This window comes from Lampetra fluviatilis, chromosome 39 (assembly GCF_964198595.1).
Source record: "Lampetra fluviatilis chromosome 39, kcLamFluv1.1, whole genome shotgun sequence".
Taxonomy (NCBI): Eukaryota; Metazoa; Chordata; class Hyperoartia; order Petromyzontiformes; family Petromyzontidae; genus Lampetra; species Lampetra fluviatilis.
Window position 1 is genome coordinate 1,509,412 of NC_136313.1, and position 23,865 is coordinate 1,533,276.

Consider the following 23,865-nt stretch of genomic DNA (forward strand, 5'->3'; position numbering starts at 1 on the left):
GGGGGGGGCGATGATTTCTCCGCATGATCCTAATTGAGGAGTTTGCGGGCAGCTTTCGATTTTGGAAACTTCGGACCACGACGCCGACCAAACGTTTGTGGGGCAGCTTGCGAATTACGTGAGCGAGCCCGACGTCCATCCGCGTGCGAGACGGCGCAGCACACCCACGGTGTCAATCGGAGAAAATTTCAACAACAATAAAAGGAGGAGAGGGGGGGGGCTTTGGGGGGTGAAAGTAAAACAAATTCCTGTTCATAAACAAAACACCTCGGCGTAGGCCGGCCGCCGGAAATAAAAAATAATCAATAAAATGATATTAATAATCATTGAAATATAATAATAAATCACGACGTTTCGGAGGCAACACAAGTCTCCGTCATCAGGTGGGACCGTCACAGCTAAATTTACTGTATTAATACAGTACTTAATACAGTACTAATACAGTACTTAATACAGTACTAATACAGTAAATTCAGCTGTGACGGTCCCACCTGATGACGGAGACTTGTGTTACCTCCGAAACGTCGTGATGTATTATTTTATTTCTATTATTATTCCCATTATTTATTTATTATTATTTATTTTTACCTACGTGACTTTGCCGAAAAAACCTAAGAGTATGAATCCTTGCAGTGACGAAAGATTCAAATCTAGAAGTATAGTTTACATTTAATATAAGGTGGTAAGGGGGCAATTTATTTTAAAATAAAGACGCCACCCCCCCTCTCTCATGTGCAACAAATTATATCGTGCCAGCACTACGTGATGCGTTGTATCCCTAGCGTGCACACCGATTATAATTTTATAAAGCGTCACACTTTTCCGCAGGAGCGATCGTCTTACGTAAAATGTACGAACAGCCACAGTCGCTGCCGCAGGGTGACACGGCGTCTGCCACCGTCACACACAAACACCGCACAACCACGGGTTAAGGGTCAGGGGTCACTGAAGCACTGCCGTACACGACACGCAATCCGACGATTGAGTGGAGCAGAGCCGGCCCAGTCACTAAGCGACCCTTGCAATTGCAAAGGGCCCCGTGGCCAGCAGAGGGCCCCCTAGAGTCACTGCTAGCTCGGGGGTGAAAAAAATCATACATCAAAGGGGCCTCCAACCAAATTTTGCTTAGGGCTCCCAAAGGTCTAGGGCCGGCTCTGGAGTGGAGGACACTCCGATTGGATTGGTGCGGAGAAGGATGGTAAAAGGGCAAAAAAACACGAGAAGGTGATTGACGGCATAGTGGGGAGACGGGCTATAAGAGGAGACTGAATCTTGACTTAAAGCTTTCGTGACTGCAGGAATTCATATTCTTGGGTTTTTCGGTAAAGTCACGTAGATAGGTAAAAAAAAAAACTACGACGTTTTGATCGCAACACAAGCATTCGTCCCCTTCTTTTGATGCGATCGAAACGCCGTAGTTTTATTTTTTATTATTTTTTTAATTTTTTGTTATTTTCTTTGAACCTATCTACGTGACTTTACCAAAAGACCCAAGAATACAAAGGAGACCGAGTTGGAGAATTCGGGGTTGGCTTTGGATGACGAGTGGAAGTGTGAGTTGGCGTTGAGAATAAAGACCCTTCTCGACCAGCTCAAGCCTCCTCGTCACACGCATGATGAGAGACGGCGGCGGACACTGGGCGCGGGCTAAGGTTTGCTCAGCGCGGCCACCGTATTTCCATTCTGCGCCGTGCATTTGGAGTCACCGTCAGGGACTGTCTTCATCGTCTCTGCGCGATCGTACTTAACGCACTCAAAGCACGCCTGCTGTCTGCACAGCAGCACACCTAACACTAAGGCGGACAAGGCGGACAAGACGAAAAAGATCCACCCGGTCACCATCTCCTTGTGATAGCTATTGCACGTGCTTCCTGTCTGCCGCTCCAAGATGGTCACTTCTTCCTCTGCACCTGCAAAGCGACAGGGTTCAGTGGAATGAGAAACCCGTCAACATCGCGCTTTCAGATTGAACATTTTGAACAACAGAGGATGAATTACTCTGGGATGTTCATCAGTGGACAGTATCGGGGAATGCTGTTTTTGTTATTCTGCCTTTCCCAAGCTGGCATTTAGTCTCCGGCAGGAAATTATATACTTATGCAATTTGTACTCATATACATGATTCATTTGTTTAGTGACTTGCTTACGTTTTTGCTACTTCGCACGCCTATATATTTTCGTATTGTCTGTTGTCGTAACTTGCTGACCCCGCCCCCCTTTCTGGACATCCGTGAAAAAAAATCTTCCAACAGCTCATTGGATTCCTCCTGCAGTATAAGTGAACATTCGCATTGATTCTGAACGAGTTGACCATGAGAAGCAACGAAGGCGAACGGGCTTGGGCAGGACATCACCCGACGCGGCGATGGCCTCCGAGAGAGTGGCGACGGAGAGTGGAATCCAACGGAGAGGACGCATGAGAGGTGACCACCACCGTGGAGATGGAGCTACGAGATTAGTTCATGTGGAGGAGGGAGATGAAGGTGCAGGGAGGAGGCCTTCATCCAGCAGTGAATCGACAATGGCTGATGATCTAAGACATTACACTTACAATGATTATATTTATTTGGGTGAAATATACTGTGAATCTATTTATTTCCCCTGATTAGCATTCCCAAGGCGGGGATTTTGGGGTCTCACCACCGCAAGCCTGGGCGTCTTCATGCGTCAGGTTCTGCAGCAGGCTCCTGCAAAACAACAAATGTTCACAATAATGTTGGTGCATCACTTGGCAGCATTCCCTTTGTAACACCACAAAAATACCACCACCAGCACCACTACACTACGACCATCCCATTCAGTTATAACACATTCCTGCGGAGGGAGCTGGTAGGAACGTTGGGTTGCTCGGTCAATGGCCAGGGTCAACGGCGGCGTGGTGTATTCCGCAAATATGCCCGACTGTAAGGGCGGGCACCCAGCCCCACCCTCCCGACCCACCCTCCCAACCCCTACTTCGCCACATAAAGGACCGCCTGGCCGTCCAAAGTAAAAACAAATGTTTCCTGTTCTGCCTGGCTTTCACAGATGAAAACTAAAGACATTCTACACGTTGCATGATTGCAGATGAACCGAATCGCTATTTTAATTGCACGGGGTTAACATTTGAATGGAGAATTATTTTTAAGTCCAGCTGTCTTGGTTTCAAGAAATTTGCCTTTAAAAAAACTCATTTTGATTAATTAATTTACAGACCCCGGTGTCATGAATTCAGTTACTGCGATGTGGTGTATCTGCCCGGCACTCTGCTCACTGTGGTGTGTTTTTCTGATCCTCCCCCAACACCACCGCTCCCATCACCACCACAACCACCAGTGCCACATCACAACTAATGAACGAAAACTCGGCTGATCCTACAGGAGTGGTCAGGGGAAGGGTGGGGGGGGTCACCGTGGGGAGTCCCCTGCTCGCACGGCCGTGCAGAGGGATCGCGATGTGTCCCAGGCGCAGAAGGGGTCTCGGACCAGGAGGCAGCGCTCACAGCCCCCGTGCATGGCACAGCCGTGCAGAGACAGCTGGGCCACACCCGAGGAGGCTGCCACGTACAGCGTGCCCTGTACACATAGAGCACACACAGCACACAGCACCACCGCCAGCAGGTGCATGCATGCGTACACACGGCAAGACAACACAGAACGTGATGATGGCAACAACAATGATGATCGTGACGGTGACAATGAGCTCGGACCGTTCTCTCCGCGTTCCCCGGCCGTACCGTGCTGGCTGACACGACGATGCTGAGGATGGATTCGTTGTGAGCGAAGAGCTGCGTCTGTGAGACGATGCGAGTCTTCCCGTCCACACGCACCGCCTTGTGTAACGACCCGTTTTCTGGCACAGCGACACAGACGCGCACGGTGAGGGGTCACGGCGGCGGTGGCAGTGATGGTCGTGATGAGGATGGTGGAGTTGGTGATAATGATGATGGCAGGGTTGGTTATGGTGGCGGTGATGGTAATGTTGGTGATAGTGAAGGAGGTGATGGTGATGGTAGTGGTGACAGTGGTGATAACTCTGATAGTGATGTGCTAATGGTGTTGGTGATGGAAGTTATGATGATGATGACAGTGGTGTTAGTGATGGTGATGGTAGTGGTGATCCATGGCGATGCTCTATGGTTACAGTAGTAATTGTGGAGGTGGTGATGATGATGATGATGGCAGGGTTGGTGATGGTGGCAGTGATGGTAATGTTGGTGATAGTGAAGTAGATGATGATGATGATCATGGTGGTAATGATGGTAGTGGTGACAGTGGTGATAGCTGTGATAGTGATGTGCTAATGGTGTTGGTGATGGAAGTGATGATGATGATGACGACGACAGTGGTGTTAGTGTTGGTGATGGTAGTGGTGATCCATGGCGATGCTCTATGGTTACGGTAGTAATTGTGGAGGTGGTGATGATCCATGGGGATTTTTGCAGATGATGGTCGCTACGACGGCAGTGATGCCGGTGTTGGTTAACGGTGGCGGTGATGTTGCCGACGAGAGCACCGCCGATGCTCGTGACGTCGATGCCGGCGGCGCACTTACTCGTGCCCAGGTAGAGCACGAGGTGCGTGCGGTTGTCCAGCGCGGTTGCCGTGGCGACCGCCACCCTCGTGTACGTGTGGCTGCGGCTCAGCAGCAGCGGGAGGCCTTCGCGAGGCCGCAGCGTCTCCTGCAGCCTCGGGTGGTTTTGCATCCACGCCAGGTAGTCGTCCGGGAGGTCTTCGGACGAATTAATGCTGGAATTTCTCAGCTCAGGAGTGATGCACTGCCGCGCGGAGAGGGACATGTGGGGAGGTCGTTTCAGTGCTCATTTAAACACATTCCTCCTGCGGAGGGAGCTGGTAGGATCGTTGGGTTGCTCGGTCAATGGCCTGCAGGGTCAACGGCGGCGTGGTGTATTCCGCAAATATGGTCGACTGTGAGGGCGGGCACAAGCCGGCGTGAGTAGGTGAAACGTTGAGTTTTATAAGGGCACCACGGGGTGACCAGCCCCTCCCCACCCAGCCCCACCCCTCCCACCCCCAACCCAGCCCCACCCTCCCCACCCAGCCCCTCTCCACCCTCCCCACCCAGCCCCTCCCCACCCTCTCCACCCAGCCCCTCCCCACTCTCCCCTCCCCACCCAGCCCCACCCTCCCCTCCCCACCCAGCTCCTCCCCACCCTCCCCACCCAGCCCCTCCCTCCCCACCCAGCCCATCCCTGCACCACGGACGGATACAATAATCCCCTGTGGGCTGGTGGAACCAGTGGGTCCCTACCAGTATCAGCATTTTTATTTGCGTCTAGGTCTTAATCCATGACAACCGGTAGAATTTGTCGAGTCTCAGTCCGTGCGTTTCATATCGCCATTCTCTTCGTGCAGTCTGCGAAAGCTGTCAAACGTTGCGGTCCACTCTTAGTTTTTTAAAATGTTGGTGCGTGGGTCACGTTACCTCTGTGTTGGGTGGTGGCAGGTTCAACGACAAAACGTTGATGGATATTTTCGTCACTAATTCCGTAAACGTAATTAACGCCGCGGGAGCCGTGGCTGAGTTGGGCCGGGGCGAGCGATGCCCCCACTCGCTCCCCACCGCGCCGGGAGGTCGCGGCGGTGGTGGCGGCGAGCTTACCGTGCCGGGGCTCAGAGTGACGGTACTGGTGGAGTCTGCCGTCACGATCTTGAACATTCGTTTAGGCGGCCGAGCGAAGGCCTCCTCCACGTCGCTCAGCGTGTACTCGCAGACGGCAGAGTACGGGAGGTCTCCCCTGCAGGGAAACAGAGACGGCTGCTGGGAAATGCAAGGAGATAGTGGGGGCGAAGGGCAGTGCAGGGAGAGACACTGGGGGGGGGGGGTCAGCACAGTGGTTCTGGACCCACGGCTCTCAGCAAGTGGGAACTCGAGTCCAGGGACCCTGGTGGCAGCACCAGGGTGTCATGACACCGGGGGAGACACATCGCCACAACGCGGCTCACCACTGCATGGCGAGCAGGGCGTAGAAGCGCGTGTCTTCACGCCTGTCCCCGGAGTGCGGCGGGCACAGGGTGGAGACGTCGTGCAGGATGCTGAATGGCAGCTGCAGGTCGGCCACTGAGCACTCGAGCTGCAGCTTCACGAAGGAGGTCCACTTATTCTGCAGAATGTGCCGCCCTCCCTTGTCGTCCTGCACGCAGCTCGTGGCAAAGCCCAACGGCGACCTCCCCGTCCGTCAAAGCGAAGTAAACGAAACCCTTTCGCATTGCGATGACGCACGTGTTCAGATTTCTCCGGTATAAATAAACAAGTCATCGGAACGGAATCGGAAGTAAAAGGCCACGCAGGAGAGCGTGCGGCACAGTTTGGCGCCAGCTATTGCAGAGAATGCGGTCGTGCCGCTACAGTTCTCTGCGGTGAATAAAGTGTTTTTAAAAATAATGGCGCTGCGCCTCTCTAAATGAAATTAACGCCGGACCACTTGCACGTTCCGAGATTCTGCAGTCAACGGGACACCCACCCTGCAACTTGCAGACCCATCGGAACGGGAGAGGATTAAGTTCGATTGATCGATCATCGAGGACTGACGCAGAGTGAATAAGTGAACGATTTTAACCTTTGGCTGGAAAGAGGTCACACATATTGAATGCGCGAGCCACGGCTTCACAGCTGACGGTAGGGGTCGGTTCTATAGCGGTTTCCGTGAACTATCATTCGCAGGTGTTTACCAGGGGCCAGGACACACGCCTGTTTACGTAGTGACGAGAAGCCACCGCCTTTGTGAACTTGTATCTTTGTGCAAGATGCAAATAAATAATTAACATTCCGCTTACAAACATCAGGATATGCCAGTTATAAACTTAAATTTTGTATTATTACATTGTATCATTCTCTCCGTGGGACCATGCTTGATGATCAGCTGACATTGATGCTGTCCATCAAATTATAGGTAAGACAAATGAACACCTTTGCCTGGCTTTGTAGATAATGAAAATGAATTTGATTTCGTGAAAACTAAACTATACATTTATTTTTATTTTACCAGGATAGCCCCATTCTGCTATATAGCTCTTTTTCAGAAGCGACCTGGCCACAAGTGATAAAGCAACGAAGTGGCTTATCGCGTGGACATTTATCGTAGCCAAATACTCTTAAACGCATGATGTTGATTCTAAATCTGGAGGGAAAAATCTGGAGGACCCGGAGAAAAATACGCGCGACCACGGAGAGACACGCAAACTCCAAACAAACAGACGTCAGGTTCGGGATCGAACCCACGACCTCCTGCAAGCCAGGTGAAGGAGTTAACATCTCGTCACCGTGGCGTACCATAACAGCAGCCATCGAAAGCGGTCATCTAAGCTTTCACAAACCAAAGCCTCAATCAAGAATTAACTCTAAAAACGTTCAAAATCCTCGAACAAAACTGAAGAGGATTGTCATAGCAACACGAGAATATATTTTCGAAAACTTTAAATGGAGAAATAAAGGTGTTAAGCTCGACGGTGAAAGTATTTATCTCAGATTGAACTTAACGTGTCGGTTTTCATTCATATTTGTCTCTGCCGATGAGACACTGCATTTTAAAATCAATTCCAGAGTTTGCTTGTTTAGCAATAATGCTGCTGAGAATGTGCACTCACAGAAGGCTGTGCGGTTCGTGGTTCGTGTAAGAAATACCTTTATTTTTTACGCGGAGAAACGGATATTTATTTTTGTGTTGATAATGACAAGTCAATGCACCGACAAATGGACATGAAGCAGGATAATTAAGACGAAATGACGGACGACGACGAAGATGTTTCCACCGAACCCACCGTGCAGACGCGAGCGATGCGCGCCACCCGCGGCTGGAGGATGTAGGCGTACTCCATGGCCGTCTCGGTGAAGAAGAAGTACACGTGGCGGCCGCCCCCTCCATCGCCGGGCTCCACCACCTCCGAGGCCACGAAGGTGGGATCTGTAACGTAGAGCCCAGAGGTCGCAATCGGGTACCCGATACCCGTACCCTACCCGATACCCGGCTACCCGTACCCGGCCGGGTATGGGTACGGGTATCCGTTTGCGACCCTGGTGCGGCCGGGTACGGGTACGGGTAGGCCGTGAGTCACTGGTGAGTCACCGTTTGTCACTCATTTCCCAACGTCTTGTCTCTTCTCACAATTCAAGTTCCTAGAATCAACCCACCCGCGCCTGCAACACGGCTTCATCCCAGAGGTCGCAATCGGGTATCCGTACCCGTACCCTACCCGATACCCAGCTGGGTACGGGTAGCCGGGTATCGGGTAGGGTACGGGTACCCGTTTGCGACCCTGATGCGGCTGGGTACGGGTAAGGAATCAAACCCCGTTTGCGACCTCTGGTAGAGCCCCCCCCTGCCCTGGGTTTAATGCCCACACCCCTTCTCCACCAGCACACCCTGGCCGAGCCAGCGTGCGGTCCTCGTGGGACGAGTGACTTTCACCTGGCTGTTTCCCCAAGCCAAGCCAGAACCAAGACACACTGGCCTCACGAAAAAATAATCGAATTCTGGTTCAGGGCCAGGCAGAGCCAGAGAATCAGAATATCCGAAAGGGAATATTCCTTCGAATACTGGAGGAATCCAATGAGCTATAACGCTCTTTGTCACAGATGTTCAGTAGGGGTGTGTCACAACGTTACAACAACAACGAGTACTAAAACACGATAGGAGTGCAAAGGTAAGCAAATCATTTTTTTTTTACTATTTTTATTTTAACACGTAAAGCCCACTAACCTGTTAGCTTATTTTTCAAAAACGACCTGGCTATCACAAATGATAGCTCAATGAAGTGGCTGATCATGTGGACATTTATAGCAGCCACGGCTAATGACAAGTGAGTTGCTTGTGACATCAGTCAGAACGCTGGGGGTCGACTGGGTCACTTGGCCATGCACAGGAGTCTGTTGTCCTGTATGGATGTGCAAAGCTCGAAGATTACACAGACCATACAGAGATATGCATGAGACAAGAGGGGAACAGTGGGGGGGGGGGGGGCATATCGGACTGCATTTTTTAGAAAGAGAAGCGATGTTTAACTCATCAATTACCATTGAGAGTAGCAGCGCTTCCCTCAGTCGCAAACATTCTATGAGATCCATCTGTCCGGAAGATGCTGTTTAGCGTTGCCTTGAAATCCTTGCTTGTCGCCAAGTACAGGCTGTTATCTGCAAAGAGTGGGCAGCATTAAACGGGTACTTGGCACAAGACACGAGGCTCACAACACAAACAACGTGAAAAATACGGGAAGGGCTCAGAGCATGCGGACCCGCTCATATGCCACCGACCCCGATTCGTACACTTTGTGACTCGTACTTTCACTACACGCATGGGGCGGGAAGCCGAGTGACATCACCCCCGCCCGCCATCACGCGGACGAGGATTTGACGGCAGAGTGTAATTATCGCCCATGCAAGAAACGAGTCCAAAACAATATCGCGTGCCATCCAACCGGGATGCCACATTTATGCACATGCATATACATTTTCTGACTAGGTTGAACGAAACAAGAGCAATGGCAAAGCGTAACTTTAGCGGCAACCCGAATTTGCCACGCAGTCAGGAGGCTCGGTATCACTCACTGATGAGCACGGAGATGCATGGGCTCGCGGGGTTGTACACGAACTTGTTTGTCATATCCACTGTGCTGAGCATTGTGCCATTGTCAGGGTCCTGCAAATGGAGAAAGTGATGGGCACGCATCCCTGTCAATCCCTTATCTGTGCCCTACCTTATTACAGACCAATTCAAACCATGTTGGTCACCCCCGTGCCCTTATAAATCTCAAAATTCATCCTACAATGTCCCATCACAAGGGAGAAACATAAACAAATAGACAAAAACATGTTTTTTACTCAATCTCTCTGTACAAGAATACAGGGTAAACCGTATGGGTTGACTGCTGCTAAAGCGATGAGCATGACAGCTGGTGTTCGATGTACAAGGTCAGCAACAGAGTACGCCATTGGCGAGTTCAGTCCGAACCTGGATCTGCAGGTAGATCCGCAGATTACCACAAGTCAAATCAATCTACATTTGAAGTTTTCGTGACTGCAGTGATCCGTACTCTTTGGTTCTTTCGGTAAAGTCACGTAGGTAGAAAATAAATTAAATCACGACTTATTCTTAGGTTTTTTCGGTAAAGTCACGTAAGTAAATAATTAAAATTAATAAAAGTAAAATTAAAATAAAAATCACGACGTTTCGGAGGCAACACAAGCTTCCGTCTTCAGGTGGAACCGTCACAGCACGATAGCTGTATCAAGTAACTTGATACAGCTATCGTGATTGCTGAAGTGGGCAAAATGGCTGCTGCAACAAGAGGCTATATAGGTAAGAGAGGGGGGAGGAGCCAGGGAGGAGAGACAGAGAGGGGGGAGGAGCCAGGGAGGAGAGACAGAGAGGGGGGAGGAGCCAGGGAGGAGAGATAGAGAGGGGGGAGGAGCCAGGGAGGAGAGATAGAGAGGGGGGGAGGAGCCAGGGAGGAGAGACAGAGAGGGGGGAGGAGCCAGGGAGGAGAGATAGAGACGGGTGGGGGTGTGGGGTAGGGGGAGTGGAGACGTGCAAGCTCCAACATCGAGTATAACAATTCAGCAATTGTTTCTTGCTGTGGTTGTCCCAGCTGATGACGGGCACTTGTGTAGCGCCCGAAACGTCGTGATTTAATTTATTTTATTCCGACGTGACTTTACCGAAAGAACCAAAGAGTACAAGTCAAATCATCGTTTAGGGGTGGGGAAGGTCTGGCTCGCGGGCCGTATAAGGCCCGGGAAATCATTTGGTCTGGCCCTGCCAAGGCAACCGGGTGAGTTAATTAAGTGTTTAACCAAATATAACAGGCAATTTTTTAAGTTGATAATTTTGTATGGCCCGTTAATCATGTTATAAATATCCAAATGGCCCTTGGCAAAAAAAAGGTTCCCCAATAAATAATAATTGCAGCCTTGATTTTTGCGCACATGCCTTTCTGTTTGTGCTTTGTGCAATGGATACATTTTCAAAGGGGCATCCCGGTGGTGAGATGTTAACTACCTCGCCTGGTATATAGGAGGTCGTGGGCTCGATCCCGACCCTGCATACTTGGAGTTTGCATGTTCTCCCCATGGTCGCGTGATTTTTTCTCTGGGTCCTCCGGTTTCCCCCTCCACATTTAGAAACATGCGTTCAGAGTATACGGCTGCTATACATATTTGGTAGCATTATCTCAGCAGTGTGTTTTTTCAGCCGTTGCGTGGGTAAGTAGGCACCGTGCATGCACGCAGGCAGACGGGGGTGCCCGGAGGTTCTCACTCACAAAGTGCGCGCACACAGGGCTGAAGGCGCCAGTGCCACAGGCCAGCAGGTGCGAGCCGTTGAGGTGCAGTGCCCGCACGTGGTTGTGGCACTCGTCCTGCGGGAACACCAGCACGGCATGCCGGGTAAGGCCGACCGGCGTGGGTCAACGGTGACGTCACGCAAACAGTCAAAAAACAACGTGAGTGGTGTAATTTCCACGTTGATTTTGTGTGTTGTCCCTAATCATGATAGGAGTTCTGTAATTATTATGACTGTGCTGATGAAGCTTCTCCACTCTCCGTGATTTTGGGTTTGGCTATAACCAGAAATGCCGCTACTGGCCTGGCAATTCAGAAAACACAACACATTTGTCAATGGCCTTTAAAGAAACAAAAATACAATAATCGTGATGTTTCAAACAATGTAACTTCTTCACAGCATATATACATAGAGAGCACTGACCAATACATTACTTTTTCACCCTGCTTTAGCACGGTCATTTCAAATAATAAAACAATGTAAAATTTCTGTTACGTTTCATCACGCATACCGTTTGGGAGGTCGAAAGCGTGACGGACAGACACGTGTGAATCATATATACATAGATCTATACAGGATGTGTATATATAGAGAGAGACTTTTCCCACCTGGTTACTTCCTTAACGCAGTTCCGTTAAAAATGTCACTCCCACCACAGCGTTCCGGCCCATTTCCACCCCATATGCTACCTGCATTGTGTAAGATGTTTGTTTCGTGAATGGCTATAGCCTTTCATGCTTTACAGAATTACAGTAATGCCCCGATTAAAGCCCTCCCATGGTACGCACTTTCGCTATAACGTGCAGTAGGACCCCTCTTAACGACGGCAATTGGTTCCACGAAATCGCTCGCTAAGCCAGTTTAGGAATTCCACATCAAAGACTTAATTCGTTCTGAAGCAATCGAAAGTTACTCCTTTTTTGCCCCAAAAATACCTAATAATATGTAAACAATGGATATGAATACATAAAGATAGCAAACAACAATATTAACACATGGTATTCAAATAAACACTGTTGATTTATACGTCAATTAATATTCACTGTACCTCGAACAGCCCATCGTTAACAGGGGAATGGTCGATAAGTGAACAGATTGGGTTCGATGGAGGCACTACACTATACACTACACTATACACTACACTATACAAGACACTATATACTATACTATACACTACATTATAGACTACACTATACACTACACTACACACTACACTATAGACTACACTATACACGACACTGTACACTATACTATACACTACACTATACACTACAGTGTATAGTGTAGTGTATAGTAATATAGTGTATAGTAGAGTCGTGTATAGTGCCTTTGTAGGATGAACGTTGAGATGTATAAGGGCACGGGGTGACCAGTAAGGTCTGAATTGGTCTGTTAGAAGCTAGGGCACTGATGAGGGCTTGACAGGTTTGTAGTTCGTGCGGTAGGTGGCGCCCAAAGCGTTTGCGTTTCTCTCGGCAGCAGTATCTGTCGTGTCTACACATCCTCTATTCATATCGCCCCCCTCCACATGCCGCCTTTATTGCGACTTTATTCATACAAGTGTAAACTACTTTTTTATATATATATAATAAACTATTAATAAGAATACATATTGTATCATAGACACGGGAATGTATCTTGATGCATCGATAATATCAACTTTTCACACCAACGGTTGTACGGTACGGATGCACAATGGGTTATTGAGCATCTCCTGTTTAGGTTGTGTATCAGGTTATGATCCAAAATCCCTTATGGCAGGTAGGACCTGCTACTACCTACAACTACTAAATACTACCTACAACTACGAGTGCCTATGACTAGTAGTAGTACTATTCCTAGCAGTAGTAGTAGGTTCTGTATCACGTGATGATCCACCATCCCATCTCCTTGCTTCGATTTAAGTAAGTACTTTCGATTTACGCTCTGGTATTGGGGAACGCATCCTGGGTTTGCCTGGACATTGGAAGCTCTGTACAGACATGTGGATGAATCTCAACGGATGTAGAAAGTCGGCGAGCGACTCACCACCGTCTTGCCTTTACTGCTACATAGGTCCCTGGAAGATTCTTCAGCATCCCAAGAGATCTGTGGGCACACGGCAAAGGTCAGGGTCGTATTATCCAACATGCAGTGCCCGCAAGGGCCTAAGAAAACTAAAGGGCCTACAAAAAAAAATTTGACCATTTTTTATTTGCATGATGATTTTTTTTTTTACCAAATATCTTTCTAGAATACATATATTAATTACTAGCTTGTTTGCCAAGGACGGGTGTATATTGCAGTAAATCTGAAATATTCAATTGAAAAATTGTTCAGCTCATGATTATTCATGTGGGCGGGTGGTTGCCCCATGTGGAGTGACGTCACCCGCTAATGGTTATTGGGGAGGGGTGCGGCACGTGGACTGGGGTGCAAAGCTGCAATAAAGGTGAAGAACCACTGCCCTATAAGCAGTCGGCGGATAGTGGGGCTGAGTGGGGCGTGTGTGGAGCCGCAATATAGGAGGGTGGAGCTGCGAGGGTGGAGCCTGCGATACAGGAGGGTGGAGCCGCTACAGAATGGAGCTGTGTGATGCGTCACAGGTGGCGCTGCGTTACCTCGAGGCTGGGATTCAAGCTGACGTTGGCGGCCGTGAGACGCAGCACGACTCCACGCGCCCCCACGAACAGCGCTCCACGCTCGGGCTCCAGCAGCAGCACCGAGGCCGCCAGGCCCGGCTTGAGGAAGCGCTCCACCCCCCAGCTTCGCAACTCTATGCGCACGCAAGCGGATAGACACACGCAAGCGGATATTTGAGTTAACTTCGTTTGTAACGCGCGTAAAGACCGAAAGCGGCAGACCACTTACCTGACATGGTGCGCGCGCAAACATTAATTATTGACAACATTAAATAATGTCCGTTAAATGTCTAAAATCGAGCATACAGTACGTAAAAAAAATCAAACATAGCAACAAATATGGTTATCTTCTTGGTTATTTCGGTAAAGTCACGTAGAAGGAAAATAATAAAATAATAAAAATTAAACATTATAAAATAATTCTCACGACGTTTCGGCCACAACGCAAGCAGCCGTCTTCTCGACAGACCTGTTCTCCACCTGAAGACGGCTGCTTGCGTTGTGGCCGAAACGTCGTGAGAATTATTTTATTATGTTTTATTGTTATTATTTTATTATTTCCCTTCTACGTGACTTTACCGAAAGAACCAAGAAGATGAATCCCTGCAGTCACGAAAGCTTTAAATCGAAACAAATATGTTGTATATGTAGGTCCTGTTGAAATTCCTTATACGGCAATACCTCGGTTTACGTCGGTGATGCGTTCGCTGAAAGGTGCGACGACGAACATCGAAACGACGTCAATCAAAGCGATGGACACGGTAGGTGGAGTCCAAGGGTGAGAGGCGACGTATAACGAGAAAGGACGGACGGTGCTGTCAGTCTACGCGAGTGTGGGGTTGAGGCCACGCAAGTCACGTGGTGGTGGTATTAATAAGAGTAAAGTGACGACGTATATTTGCGAAACGACGTGAGAAGGGGGACACGCAATGTGGAACCTGTGTGGGACTGCCCCGACCTGAAACCACATTGTGTCCAGGTTCATCTGGCACATTTCCCTCCGTGCATTGAACTTCTAGCACGTTAAGTGAAACATCGGACCTCATCCCAAACAACACACGTTACGGCCCAAAAACTCATGTAAGAATATACTTTTGAATATGCCACGGCACTGCATGTTGAAATCGTACCGCTTCTGCATTTTAAATAAACTTTGCACCGCAATTGGCAATCTACAGTTTTTTTCTTTTCCTGTAAAATGTTACTTACTTAAAGAGAACTTAATGCCACGAACCGGCTCACTTCTGTTACTATAAATTACTATTTTTTAAAGACAACTGCACAAGGAAATACGTGCACGGAAAAAAAACATGCAAAATCTGTTTACGCGTAACGACAGTGGGGGTCAGCAGAAGGCAAGTTGAGACCTCCCCCTTTCGTCTTTTTGGAGGTTTCGGGGAGAGGTCTTTTCCCCTCTACCCCAGATCACGGTTGCGAATCTGTCCTCTGTCACGGAGACGTTTGACACGAAGACAATCGTTGAGACGATCGCATTTGACAAGCGACCCAACGTTTCTTCATTATTTTCTCACATTGTAATACTTCCGTTACGCTTTTGTAAAAAAAAACCCCCGCATGAAATTTTGAACGTGCACCACGAATGGTGCACCTGTATCACACAGCATCTGTATCCCGTCTGCACCACCATCACGACTGCCAGTTTCACCGCAGATTTTATCAACACGAGGCAACCCACGTGCTATTGGCAGTGTACATGTAAAACCTTACCCAATGCGGATTCATCGTATGCGTGTTTTCGGCGATTACTGTACACCAGACCAGCTAATGAGGACTGTTTTCAGGAACACTGGGGGTGATGTTCCGGCTCTATGGGGTTTCACGCCACTGAGATTCTCCTATCCGCGTTGAAAAGAAGTGCTGTGGGAGTGCTGCATCCGTTGGAAGGTGCGAATGAATCGACCGTGAGCACAATTTCTTTACCGTGTGCATTTTCCATAACAGAGGTGTTTGGGTTCGATCGCGTAAATATAAATGTGTCGTTAAACCTGCCACCACCGACACAGCCAATTATTAAGGTTTGTCACTAATTGGCTGTGTCGGGTGGTGGTGGGTTTAATGACACTTTTTTTACACGATCAAACCCAAAAACCTCTATTTTAGATATTCGTCCCGAAAGCCTACGTGTTAAACCGTGTGTGTTTTGTGTGAATGTCTGTTATAATGTAACACTCAACACGCACACTGATCACATCTCAGAGGGAAAAAAATAGGGTTTTTATACGGAAACATTGATTTCCCATTTGATTGCGCCTGCAAATTGTTGAAGCAATCATTCTACCACCTTTTGACTACTGTGACACTGCTTAATTATCAGCTAATTATGAAATACTAAACAGACTAAACCCGCTTCATCATTCTACTCTTCGATTTGCACTAGGTGTACCATACCATTGCGACATCTACATAAAATTAAATCTCACATTACTGGATACAAGAAGAAAGCTACATTTGATCCTGTTCATCCATAAATGTCTTATTAGCAAATCTACACTATACGGGCAGTCCTCGGGTTACGAACCGAATTCGTTCCTGAGACCCGTTCGTAACTCGAACGGTTCATCAGTCGGAACACACAGTAATGCCAACGTTAATATCCTCATACGGTCAGCGTTATGAAATCCATGTGGTTCAAAAAAATGTAAACATTGTTAAACTCATAATTCATCTTCTTGGTTCTTTCGGTAAAGTCACGTAGAATGGAAATAATAAAATAATAAAAATAAAACATAATAAAATAATTCTCACGACGTTTCAGCCACAACGCAAGCAGCCGTCCTCAGGTGAAGAACAGGTCTGTCAGAAATACAGCGTCTGAATGAACACCACCAGGCTTGGCAGCGTATATTTAAGCTGGGTTGGAGGGGGAAGAGCACCTTGACAATGGAATTTGCATATCAAGAGGAATTTAGCATATTTATGGGAAATGCAGGTATGTGATTAGTACTACTTATGCCCTTGCATTATGCAGGATTAGCAGCATCAAAGGGAGGGGTTATGGGAAATGCAGGTATGTGATTAGTGCTACTTATGCCCGTGCATTATGCAGGATTAGCAGCATCAAAGGGAGGGGATATGGGAAATGCAGGTATGTGATTAGTGCTACTTATGCCCGTGCATTATGCAGGATTAGCAGCATCAAAGCGAGGGGATATGGGAAATGCAGGAATGTGATTAGTACTACTTATGCCCGTGCATTATGCAGGATTAGCAGCATCAAAGGGAGGGGATATGGGAAATGCAGGTATGTGATTAGTGCTACTTATGCCCGTGCATTATGCAGGATTAGCAGCATCAAAGGGAGGGGATATGGGAAATGCAGGTATGTGATTAGTGCTACTTATGCCCGTGCATTATGCAGGATTAGCAGCATCAAAGGGAGGGGACATGGGAAATGCAGGTATGTGAATAGTACTACTTATGTCCGTGCATTATGCAGGATTAGCAGCATCAAAGGGAGGGGATAGGGGTAGCATTAATAAAAGGAAGGAGTGTTAATAGTATGTAGCTGCAGTAACTAAAACCACCACGTAAACAACTAAAGTATAAACTACATAGTATCATCAGTATACTAAATATACTCTACAATAAGCTGAGTTACTAACAGTAAGTAATACATTACAATTCTACGTCGTAAAAAATATTATATGCTTCCATCTAAACTTTATTCTCTTACATTACACGAGTCTACACCGTACTATATACTGCCATAGACAAACCCAACATTTCATTATATACTGTATTGCTATAAACCACCCTAAACCTTATACATTGTAATATTACACTATGTATTATTCTACCCACTCTAATGTATATCACACTGCTGTATATTCACTATACAATTACGATACTATATATTACTTTGTACATTGTATTAAGCATATAAATTTTATACTATTTGTTATTATACACTGTACCATTGACCGTCGTGTGAAAGATACTAAGAGGAAGCAACGAAATATGTCAATGGGTGAGTAGTGGTAGGAAACTTGCATCGGAGCAAAGAATCCATTCCCTGCAAAGAATACAATGCCAGTGAGTGGAACGCGGTCTGAAAATCACAGCGACAGGGCGAGATGGAGAGCTCATTGTAGCCTTGTGTCCCATAGGGGATGAAGATGAGTTAAGTAAGCATTCTTACCCATATCATAACAGCTTTGATCGTTTATGGCACTGAAACAGTTGTGTTAAGATGTTAAAACAGTGAACTATTTGTCTTTTGTCAACGTGACACTTTTTTGCGGATTGGCCGTGTCGGGTGGTGGAGGGTTACGACACATTTATAAATAACGCGATCTAACCCAAAAACGTTGATTATGAATAATATTGGTCGTGAAAGCCTGCTACGTGTTAAACTGATGTTAAAACACAAAACGGAAACCTTGTGCGTGTTCATCACAAGTATGTGTGGCTAATGCAGTACATGATTCCTTGCAAACGGTTTCTGTTTGGTGTTTTCACATCTTAACACAACTGTTTTATTGTCAGAAAGGGTAAAACCAATTCTTATATTTTGATACTGGCAAGAAAGGTATCATGCTTCTTACCCATGTATCGATAGTTTAATTTGAATGTGCAATTTTTATTGAGGGATGTGGTGTGGTCTGGGAAGGTTTTTGCTGTTGTTTTGTTGCCTTGCTCAAGCTTGATAATTGGCAATTTTAACTCGTAGACTTTCTATATTTTAGCTATTTATTTTTAGTGATATGTTTACCTGTCCTATAATTTGCACTTCCGTCGTGGTTTTTGTTTTGTTTGTTGTCATAACTGACCTGCCCCTACTGGACACATTTCCTTCAAGGAATTTATATAGCGCCTTGTCCAAGGCCCTTCACACAAAATTAACGATGGCACATATGGATTTAATGGTGGAGACGTGGTGAATTAAATATATGAGCGGAAGCAACGGACAATTCTGTGAAGCGTGAATTCGGTGACAGTGAAATTGATGGCGGTAAACGATGATGAATGAATGGATTGAATAAATCGAGAATGAGTGAAAGCGACATAACGAGAATACGAAGAGGGAAAAAAATAACGGTGACGGTTAGGAGGCGGAGATTAAGGGGGCCGCGGGGTGAGCTCTGGAAAATAAGTGAGCTTTGAAGTGCGGAGCGGAAACTAGCGAGCGAAGGTGACTGCTTCATCTGGAGGGGGATTTTGTTCCAGTGTAGAGGGGAGGGGGGTGAAAATAAAAATAGCGAAAGCGTGGATTGAGCTCAAGGAGACGGAGGAACAGAAGGAGAGACAGCGAAGATTGAGAGCGTAGAGGGCGTGAAGGCGACATAGAAATATACAAGCGTGGCAAGATATGGTGGGGCGACACCATGAAGAGATTTATAGAGCAGGGTGAGGGATTTGAACAGGCAGCGGCGAAGAGGGTCGAGGTATGGGAATGATAGGGAAGGTTGAATATGATCCGAGCTGAGTTGTTTTGGATTTGCTGAAGGGGAGCAAAAGAGTAAGTGAGGAGACTGAGCATGAGAGAGTTGCAGTAGTCCAGACGGGTACGGATAAGGGATTGGATGAGGAGTTTTGCAGCAGAAGTGGAAATAAGCGGTGGGATTTTGCGAATGTTGAACGAATGAAACCGGCAAGCACGGGTTCGTCGCGGAGATGTGATCGGTGAGTGAGAGGGAAGAGTCAAAGATAACGCCAAGGCTGCAGGCTGAGGAAATAGGGGAAATAGTAAAAAAAAGAGAGGGAAAGAGGTAGTGGGACAGGGTGGGAATGAGAAGAAAACGTGGATGTCATCAATGATGGGGAAAGTTCAGCGAAGAAAGCAAAAGATGCAAGTGGTGAGAAAAAAGTGTTGAGATATAGAGAGAGAAAAGAAGTAGTGGACCCAGAACTGACCCTTGGAGAACACCAACAGTGAAGGGGGCTGGGGGGGGGGGTGAAGTGGCAATGATGGAATGAGACCGCAAAGGTGGGCAGAGAGAGATAGCACTTCAGCCAGGACATCGGTGTGCCGGAGACACCAAGAGAAGAGAGAGTGGCGAAAAGAGTAAGATGGTCAACCGTGTCAAAAGTTGAGGACAGATCGAGGAGTATGAGAATGGAAGAGAGGGCCAGCATGAGCAGAGTTAGCTCATCGAAATTCTCCAGGATAAATAAATATTACGATTCCGCGGGGAGGGGGCTCCGTAGAACGGGCGGTGTGGACGCTGGCTCTGCGCTTGGTATTTTAATGAGGCTATGAACTCCGTGGTTCTTACTCTTTGTTTTTTTCGGTAAAGTCACGTAGGTAAAATTTTGCTGTGACGGTGCCACCTGAAGACGGAAGCTTGTGTTGCCTCCGAAACGTCGTGATTTAATTTATTTTAATTTAATTTTTTACCTACGTGACTTTACCGAAAAAATCAAAGAGTATGGACCCTTGCAGTCACGAAAACTTAAAATCTAGAATCGGTGTTTTTTGTTGTGTTTACATTTTTTTGTGGTGTCTGATTGCAGTCAGCCGGCTCCCCGAGAGAAATGCCATACAGGAGAAATTGTTTAAACACGCAAAACCCTCTCGACGTGTTTTTGTATCGTACCGCGTGCTGTTCGGCACGATGTCCGACGTTTCCCTCCACAGGCTGGGAGCTCATTTAGGAACTTAATTCATTCATGAGGAGAAGTTGGCGACCGTAGGGCCCTAAAACACATCGGAGAGTTTTACAGCACAAGTCGTGCACACCGAGGCAGTAGAAAATGCAATCTCTGGGCCAGTTTCGACCTTCGTGGTTTCATCAGTAGATTAAGCCTGCTTATTTTCTGTAAAAATTAGATTTTGCTTTGTTTGGGAGGTGATTAATTTGGGAGATCAAATGTCAATTGACGGACCCATTAACCCCCCGTGTAGACTGCGTCCAATTAAATTCAGCACTTCCTCGATAATTAGGGTCAGTGACATTATAGTAATTGGTATAATATTATAAAAATAGGCTTGTATTTTTTTTTGGCCCAATTAGTGTCACGTGAATTATTAAACAATACGATGTGGTATATTTTTTGGTCACGTTTGAGCAAACATTTTATTTTATTTTTCTTTCAAACTATATTAAACATACCACGTTAAACCCAGCTTCACTGTTAGAGCAACAACATGCTCTGGTTCTAAGTTTAACACAAATTATCCTCATGCATGTACACCCATTTGTCAATCCACTGCTGGATGATGGTCTCCCCACAGCGTGCGGGTCGTGGGGTTATGTGACCATAAACACAGACACAACTTCAACCCATAGGATGGGTACAAACTGAGCTATCATTGGAAGGACGTTATTAACCAGGTAAAGTCTTAACTGACTGTGATGTTTCCATCCTACCTGCCTATGTCAGCTGTTATTTCCGACTCTCTGTGTGTGTCTCTCTCTCAATGCCTCTTTCTTATCTTAGATCTCTCATGCTCACATGTCCTTGGCATTGCACTCTCATGCCTTTGGATTGCACTCTCATGCTCACATGCCTTTGGATTGCACCCGTTGGGTTGCACTCCCTCGTCGAGGAGGCTGCTCTCTTATCTTACAGTTACATGCTAATTTTTAACATTAACATCATGCTAATCTCTCACATTAACATCATGCTAATCTCTCACATTAACATCATGCTAATCTCTCACATTAACATAGCCACTTCCGTGCCCTCGTCGAGGAGGCCGCTCTCCTCCTATCTTACAGCTGCACGCTAATTTCTCACATTAACATCACTAGCCCCGGCCACTTCTTTATGACCCTTGGGCTACACCCATTTCAAACCTTTTAAAACAGTCTGCCTCAGCAGCAGACCAAGCTTTCCCTGATGACGGACGCTTGTGTTGCGCCCGAAACGTCGCGATTCATTTTATTCCTACGTGACTTTACCGAAAGAACCAAAGAGTATGTGACCATACTTCACCGCATTGTTCAGTGCGGGTTGATAAAAATGGGGGGGGGGGGGGGCCTAGCAATCGGGGCATACTACAGTACAACAATTGTTCGCCACTACCTTCTGCTCCCCACCCTGTCATCTCGCAGTCTACAACAACCTCATACGCATGGGGGTCACTAGTTTAAACACCATCCAGGCCAACAAAATCAGCTTCTGCGATGTGACACGATCCGATGCACCTCAGGCAATTTGGTCATTTCGGAAATGTGAACTTTAAAAAGGGTTTGGCAAGGAAATGAGCAATAAATAAGCGGTCTCTTTGCTATGAAGGGGACGGGGGAGCGGGGGCATTGTCTCAAATGTTTAATGTTGGAAACATTTTTTCCTCTTTAGGGCAGTGTTATTGAGGAGCGTCGTGTTGAGTTTGTCTGTACCTTTGCACCGCTGCCAACGCAATCCCACACCTCTAAACGAAGGGCATTATTATTGTTGTTTGCGTTCAAGTTTAAGTTCATTCAAGTTCATTTATTAGGTATAGCCCTGTGAGCCATTCGGCTCTTGAATCGGGTGCAACCAAAACAAACAAAAAACATGAACAAAAAACATCTTAAAGTGAATATGTGACTAAGTGCAAACAGAAAATCCAAGAAAAGACAGCAAAATATTGCAGAAAAAAATCACCGTACACCAACGCTGTGTCGTGTATTTCACATGACAGTCGTGGTGCTGCCCAAGATGACAATTGACGGCACTAATTTATTTACAGCTCTCCACCCGAAGGGGGAACTTTCGCATTTTTATGGCATTGTTCAGTTTGTCAATGGATAAATAACCGCTATTGGAAATATATTCTTGGTTCTTTCGGTAAAGTCACGTAGAAGGGAAGTAATAAAATAATAAAAATACAACATGATGAAATAAAATTCTCACGACGTTTCGGCGACAACACAAGCAGCCGTCCTCAGGTGAAGAACAGAACTGTCGGAAAAACAGCGTCCTAATGAACTCCTAATGGACAGCTGTCTTTCCAACAGCTCTGTTCTTCACCTGAGGACGGCTGCTTGTGTTGTGGCCGAAACGTCGTGAAAATGTTATTTCATTACGTTTAATTTTTATTATTTTATTATTTCCCTTCTACGTGACTTCACCGAAAGAACCAAGAATATGAATCCATGCAGTCACGAAAGCTTTAAATCGCTATTTGAAACGCTACCAATCTAATCGACCTTGCACAGCCGATTAGCCAAGTCAGCATCCAACCGCAATGTATTTCTTCATGTGAAGCCGAGTCTAACCACAGCACCCTGCCCCCTTTATATTACAACACTAAAATATTTAATACATGACAGTTGTTTCACCATAGACATCTGCCCCGCCGCCCACCCCACCGCCTGCTCCTCCTAAACCCAGAGCTGTAACGGAGGCGAGATGTTAACTACCTCGCCTGGTATGCAGGTCGTGGGTTCCATCCCGACCCTGACGCCTGCTGTATATTTGGAGTTTGCATATCTCTCCACGTGGTCGTGTGGATTTTTCTCCGGGTCCTCCGGTTTTCCCCTCCACATTTAGAAACACGCGTTTAGAGGATTTGGCTGCTATACATTTCCCCTCGATAAGCCACTCCGTTGAGCTATAATGTGTGGCCAGGTTGCTTCTGAAAAAGAGCTGTATCGATAGCTCAGTGTGGGTCTTATCTGTGCCCCCCCCAGACCCGCTACTGCGACCGCTGGCACCACCCCACCAAACATATTTGCCACCAAACTCCGCTGCTCGCTTTTTTCGCAGCACTTCAACACACTCGGATTTGCGTGGCAGCCGCCACGCCCGATCCACCCCAGCGACGGCTCGCTGCCCCCCCAAACCCGCCCCGACCACGTTACCTTCGTCGGTGTCGGGATGTCCGCTGCTGGGATCCAGGGCTTGAGAGAGACGCACCTGTTGCCAGGTGCCCAGCAGTAGCAGCAGGGCAGTTGTCACCACGGCGGTGAATGGTCCTGCCGGGAACAGCATCTCTCAGCTGCTTTTGTAGCTGTTGTTGGTCTTGCTGCTGCTGCCGCTGCTGTTGCGTGTTCAGTAGCACCAGTTGAGGATGAGTGG

General features: G+C 47.2%; 1 protein-coding gene across 3 annotated transcripts; it reads right to left on the reverse strand.

The window, feature by feature from the left end:
* Window positions 1-529: 529 nt before the first annotated feature.
* LOC144946017 (semaphorin-4D-like) lies at window positions 530-23,833 on the reverse strand. 3 transcript variants are annotated; one of them, XM_078874755.1, is made up of 14 exons: window positions 23,649-23,833; window positions 13,876-14,030; window positions 13,304-13,363; window positions 11,256-11,351; window positions 9,544-9,634; window positions 9,013-9,129; window positions 7,761-7,903; window positions 5,946-6,133; window positions 5,602-5,737; window positions 4,534-4,756; window positions 3,716-3,831; window positions 3,391-3,554; window positions 2,641-2,687; window positions 530-1,904 (listed from the first exon to the last, which is right to left on the reverse strand). In XM_078874755.1, exons 1-14 carry the CDS (start codon window positions 23,776-23,778, stop codon window positions 1,648-1,650), a joined length of 1,923 nt encoding a protein of 640 aa, XP_078730881.1. In that variant the 5' UTR covers window positions 23,779-23,833; the 3' UTR covers window positions 530-1,647. The 3 variants fall into 3 exon arrangements, with proteins under 3 accessions (XP_078730881.1, XP_078730880.1, XP_078730882.1); XM_078874754.1 differs by having other exon boundaries at window positions 530-1,910; XM_078874756.1 differs by lacking the exons at window positions 11,256-11,351; window positions 13,304-13,363; window positions 13,876-14,030; window positions 23,649-23,833 and adding an exon at window positions 10,994-11,068 and having other exon boundaries at window positions 530-1,910.
* Window positions 23,834-23,865: the final 32 nt, after the last annotated feature.